The 6,285-nt window shown below is 52.6% G+C and overlaps 1 protein-coding gene across 1 annotated transcript in view; it reads right to left on the reverse strand.

The window, feature by feature from the left end:
* LOC119953871 (beta,beta-carotene 9',10'-oxygenase-like) overlaps positions 1-5,287 on the reverse strand; it is a 45,422-nt gene extending 40,135 nt beyond the window's left edge. Inside the window, exon 1 of the mRNA XM_038778472.1 lies at positions 4,972-5,287. Coding sequence (XP_038634400.1) covers positions 4,972-5,074 — 103 coding nt within the window. The 5' untranslated portion in view covers positions 5,075-5,287. The remainder of the gene's footprint in view (positions 1-4,971) is intronic.
* Between the last annotated feature and the right edge of the window lie 998 nt (positions 5,288-6,285).

Below are 6,285 nucleotides of genomic sequence, written 5' to 3' on the forward strand. Positions count from 1 at the left end.
ACATTACTTCAGTAATATGATCAGCCTCATTTCTTAAAGCTACATTTCTTAAACATCCAATTCTTAAAGGCACTCTCACATGACACCACGCAGACCCGGGGAGAATGTGTAGAGACCGCACAGTGTCCCAGCGGGGAATCGAACCTGGGACCCTGGCGCTGTGAAGCCACAGTGCTATGGACTTGTACTACTCTGCTGACCACTTAGTCCTGTTTTCTGCATTGAGGCACTCCGCCCGCCGAACCTCCTCAGTGCGGTGAGAGATCGGATGCCATTTTCAAATGACATTTTAAAAGACTAGCTGTGGGTTCTCTGTCGGTGGGATCCTCCACTTCACCAGCTGCGAACTCACACCCGTGGATTTCCCGACAGTCTGGGACGGCCACAATGGGGAAATGCCATTGGCCGGCTGCCGGAACAGAGGATCCCGCTGCCGACGGGGGCATACCATGCCATAAAGCGGGGCCGGCGAGACGGAGAATCATGCTGCAGCTGTCACACTCTAATATACAGATTTGCCATAAAGTGACCCTGTGCACAATGGCAGGATTCGCATCACGACATCCCACCAGATAGGTACAAGCTGGGTTCATCCCGGAAGACGGATCTCCCAGAATCTACTGGCCGCACCGCACTGCTTTTTGGGCACAACGCGGCTGGTAGATCTCACCCAATATCTCGTTCTTTGGCACAGCACCGGTTTTTATGATTGCGTCTCTGTGACATGTTCTGTGTTTTTTGTCCATGTTAAAAGGTTATGCAAATACAAATTGCTATTCTTTATTAGGATCAGAATTTTAGGCTTGTTGGTCATTAGTACCTAACCTTTTTAATTAGATTTCTCCCCTATGTGCCCAACATATATTTTTCTTTTTTTGCCATTGTCTTTGGGACTTGTCACAACTCCCGTTCCTAACCACTGACTATATTCACTCTCTGGCAACTGTACGAAGCTGAACCAGGCTTTTTGTAACTATTAAGATGCAGGAAACCGAGTGATCGCCGATTTATTTACGGTCACAAAAGTCTGTCTATGGCAGCAAATATAAATACAGAGTAAAGTCCAACCAACATGCTGACCAGTCCCTGTCCATGCCGGCCGGTCCCTGTCCATGCCAGCCAGTCCCTGCCCATGCCGGCCGGTCCCTGTCCATGCCGGCCGGTCCCTGCCCATGCCGGCCGGTCCCTGTCCATGCCGGCCGGTCCCTGTCCATGCCGGCCGGTCCCTGTCCATGCCGGCCGGTCCCTGTCCATGCCGGCCGGTCCCTGTCCATGCCGGCCGGTCCGTGTCCATGCCGGCCGGTCCCTGTCCATGCCGGTCGGTCCCTGTCCATGCCGGCCGGTCCCTGTCCATGCTGGTCATTCCCTGTCCATGCTGGTCCCTGTCCATCCCGCCCGGTCCCTGTCCATGCCGGCCGGTCCCTGTCCATGACGGTCGGTCCCCTGTCCATGCCGGCCGGTCCCTGTCCATGCCGGCCGGTCCCTGTCCATGCCGGCCGGTCCCTGTCCATGCCGGCCGGTCCGTGTCCATGCCGGCCGGTCCCTGTCCATGCCGGCCGGTCCCTGTCCATCCCGCCCGGTCCCTGTCCATGCCGGCCGGTCCCTGTCCATGCTGGCCGGTCCGTGTCCATTCCGGTCCCTGTCCATGCCGGCCGGTCCCTGTCCATGCCGGTCCCTGTCCATGCCGGCCGGTCCCTGTCCATGCCGGCCGGTCCCTGTCCATGCCGGCCTTCTCCTATGTTCTTATGAACCCCAGCTGGGCAGTCTCCATCCACTAGTCTGGAAGCTCATAATCCACGAGTCAACCACAGAGATCAGTCAAGGTATCCTCATGGGCCTCATGAGGGTTATTATAGTAACCTTACTGTTACATTTGACCCTGAGATGAGCTTTCTACCATGTATTCGCATCACTGCTGAGACAACCTATACTGAACACCGTAAATTCATTAGTCTCAGCCCTTGCCTCAGCTTATATGTTGCTGAAAACTTCCTTCATGCCTTTGTTACCTCCAGACTTTGTGATTCTGTTGTCTCTCTGTCCGACATCCCTCGTTCTACCCTTTGAACACCTGAGGTTATTCAAAGCTCTTCTGCCGAACTCGCATCAGGGGCGAAATTCTCCCCTCCCTAGTGGGGTGGGGGGCCCGGCGTAGTGGAATGGAGAGAACCACTCCGGCATCGGGCCACCCCAAAGGTGCGGAGAATGGGGCTAGGCCCACACCAGAGTGGTTCCCGCTACGCCGACTGGCACCAAAACCGGCGCCAACAGCCTTTGGCGCTACGCCGGCCGGCTTCAGGGCTGGCTGAAAGGCCTTCGCCGGCCGGTGTGAGTCCACGCATGCGCCAGAGCGTCAGCGGCCGCTGACGTCAGCACCGGCGCATGCGCGGTGGAGGGGGTCTCTTCCGCCTCCGCCATGGTGGAGGCCATGGTGGCGGCGGAAGAAAAAGAGTGCCCCCACGGCACTGGCCCACCGGCCGATCAGTGGGCCCCGATCACGGGCTAGGACACCGTGGGGGCACCCCCCCGGGGTCCGATCGTCCCGCGCCACCTCCAGGACCACGGGGGCCCGCCCGCGCCGCCATTCCCGCCGGCACAGAGGTGGTTTAAACCACGTCGGCAGGAGAGGCCTGACAGCGGCGGGACTTCGGCCCATCGCGGGCCGGAGAATTACCGTGGGGGGCCCGCCGATCGGCGCGGGGGGCACGCCGACCGGCGGGGCATAATTCCCGCTCCCGCCGATCCCCGGGTGGCGAAGAATTCCAGCCACGGCGGTGGCGGGATTTACGCCTGCCCCGGGCGATTCTCCGACCCTGCGGGGGGTCGGAGAATTCCGCCCCAGGTCTTGTTCATTCTTCTGTGGTTCCGTACCGGCATAGCTTCCAGTTAACCAGCACTTTGATTCTAAAATGTTCACACATGTTTTCAATTCCTACTTTGGCCTCACCGCTCACTTTCAGTAATTTCCTCCAGCCATATAGCCTTCCAAGACCTCCTCACTCCCCAATTCCAGCCTCTCGAACGCTCTCAATTTTAACTGAGCCACCATTACTGTCTTAATATACACACAAGTATATGATAGTGCACAGACAGATATTGATTGACACACAGGATGACCAATGAACACACAGAACACAGCAGCCAATCACCAGACAGGACACGGCCACTATAAAGCTAGAGGGCACCAGTTTTCCCGCTATCTTGGGATGCAGCCTCTGAGGCAACCAGAGCCTGTCAGCAACAGCTTGAACATCCACCATGTGGTAGTAAGATAGTCTGGTCAGGTTAGCCTCAGGTCTCCAGTCAACTCAGCATAGTGTCAACCCACAGTTAGAGCATGTTTAATAGTTAAGAGTTAATAAAATAGAGTTGCATTTCTCCAAGTGTTGGATGCCTGTCTCTCTCACTGCTATGGTAAACGTAGTCCTTGCAGACCTAGCATACCCAACACATCAATTACGTTAGCACAGTGGTGAGCACTGTTGCCTCACAGCGCCAGGGTCACAGGTTTGATACCCGGCTTGGGTCGCTGTCTGTGCAGAGTCTGCACGTTCTCCCTGTGTCTGCGTGGGTTTCCTCCGGGTGCTCCAGTTTCCTCCCACAAGTCCCAAAAGACCTAGGGCTGGATTCTCCATTTTTGGGACTATGTCCCCATGCTGTCGTGAAAACTGTAGTCCTTTACGCCAGGAGAACAGGCGTCAAAAGGGCATAGATTAACCGCCTTGCAGTGGGCTCGCAGGCAGCTGTTGTGGAGCTCACAGCTCCAGCTGCCAGTACTGCCCCCCGCACCTCCGGGTCAGAGGCCGCGCATGCGCACGGCCGCACCGTGCTCCATGACAGGCTCAGCCCACGGACCTGGATCGCCATAATAGTGCCCCGCATCGGTCACTCGCCCGACCCGGACCGCCCGCACACATAACCCCCTGTCCCAAATAAGGCCGCCCTGCCCTCCGATCAGCCCTCCCCAACTGTGGCGGCCACGGATTGAATCCGCAGGCGTCTCACGAGTTTTCCGAAACCATGCCGTCGGGAATTCGTTCGGTCGGAGGCGGAGAATAGCGAAACTGGCACCGTTCCCGATTTCATGCGGGAAAACGGATTCTCCACCCCATCGCCAAACGTGATTTCGGCATCGGGGTGCAGAGAATCCCACCCGTGCTGTTAGGTGAATTGGACTTTCTGAATATTCCCTCTGTGTCCTTATTCCTTTCTGAATAAGCCCTCCCGAAATGTGGCGTCTGGGGGCTTTTCACAGTAACTTCATTGCAGTGTTAATGTAAGCCTATTTGTGACAATAAAGATCATTATTATTAGTGCCTATCCTGTCAGTTGCCAAGCTCTGAAATTTCCATTTAAAATTTTTTTCCACTTCAGGGTAAATTTAGTGTGGCTAATTCACTTATCCTGCACTTCTTTGGGCTGTGGGCGTGAGACCCATGCAGACACGGGGAGAATGTGCAAACTCCACACGGTTCGATCCCGCCCCCGGGTCCTTGGCACTATGTGGCAGCAGTGCTAACCACTGTGCCACTCTTCTAACTCTCTTTCTTCCTTTATCATGCTCCTTACAGACGAGGCTTCTGATCAAGATTTTTGTCATCCAGCCTGGTATCGCGACATGTAGCTTGGTGTAAAATGCCTTGGGGTGTTTCGTTACGATTAAGGCAATGTAAATTCATTGGGCCTGATTAAGCCTAGCCGACCTACGAGTGATTTATTTCATATAAGATCTCTGGGCTTTGTTTATTAGTTCCTTATTTTCATATATAACTCAAAGCAGAAAGGATATTGCTGTTACGCAGTTTCACTTATATCAAATTTCAATGCACCAGTTGTAAACATAAATAGAAAAACCACTAAAACAAAGCGGCAAAATCCGACAAGATATAATTTAATGAATAATATTATTTCAGTGACTGATCATTTTAAAAATCGGCATTCATTTTAAGAAATAAATCATGTCGTGTTTACCTGGAACGTCCTTCCATGCCATGGAAATAACATTCATTAGGTCCTCGATTAGAATCCAAAAAAACTGCTGTAATATTTTCCCCACGACAATTAGATTGTGCATCCGTGAAATATTGTACCGATAGCCTTGGCTATTACCTTCTATAATTTATGTCAGGTTTTGCTGCAGCAATAGTATTGAGCTACTTGCTATCGCACAACAGCCAGCGGCTGCTACAAGCTTATGCAACGTCAGTAAAAATTTCAAAATAAAAGTCCCACACGATGGTTCATTTGCAACCACTGAAAATGACAGGGAGAAGTGCTAACTAGTATGGTGCAAAGTAATTAGGACAGTGACAGCGTAAAGGAAAGGAGGGTGGATGCTAATACTGGGTCAGCAACAGCCTCTATTGCTAAAATGTGAACTCACTTGATTTGGCATGCTCCCCGGGATTCTAGTTGAAAGGATAAATTGGTGGCGAGTAACTCACTTCCTGATGCCCTAAAGCCTGTCCACTATCTGTCAGTCAGATTGTAATGGAAACTTCTCCACTTGCCGAGATGAGTGCAGCTCCAACAACACTCAACCATATCCTGGGCAAAACCACCCGATTGATTGGCATCCTTTCCAAAAACATTAATTCCCTCCATCACCGGGCAGCACGGTGGCGCAGTGGGTTAGCCCTGCTGCCTCACGACGCTGAGGTCCCAGGTTCGATTCCGGCTCTGGGTCACTGTCCGTCTGGAGTTTGCACATTCTCCCCGTGTTTGCGTGGGTTTCGCCCCCACAACCCAAAGATGTGTGGTTAGGTGTATTGAACACACTAAATTGCCCCTTAATTGGAAAAAATGAATTGGGTACTCTAAATTTAAAAACAAAAATTAAAAAATTCCCTCCACCACCAACAAACAGCGGCAGTCTCTGTATCATCTACATGATGCACTGCACAAACTCATCAAGGCTCCTTATGCAGCACCTTCCAAACTCACAAATACTACCATCGAGAACAGGGTTTTTTCAAAGTGCGGGTCATGGGTCACGGGCGGGCGTCAGAAGAGTCACGTAGTTGAGGGTTGTGGCGGTGTTCCCGAAAGATCCCGGCGATATTGATGAAGATTAAAGTTCTATATTGGCAGCGCACGCAGCCGAGCTGTTCTAAAACAGCTGCAACACTGTCATCCACATGGTAATGTGAACAGCGATGCCAACTACCAGAGAGAAAGGAACCCCTTTATGCGAATGGAGTGAGTGAATTGTGGAGCTGTGGAATCTGTGATTCGTATCAATTCTGGTTCTGTTTCCGCTCACATTGCCGAGCAGTACTGCAGTCT

This window comes from Scyliorhinus canicula, chromosome 19 (genome assembly GCF_902713615.1).
Source record: "Scyliorhinus canicula chromosome 19, sScyCan1.1, whole genome shotgun sequence".
NCBI classification, from domain to species: domain Eukaryota; kingdom Metazoa; phylum Chordata; class Chondrichthyes; order Carcharhiniformes; family Scyliorhinidae; genus Scyliorhinus; species Scyliorhinus canicula.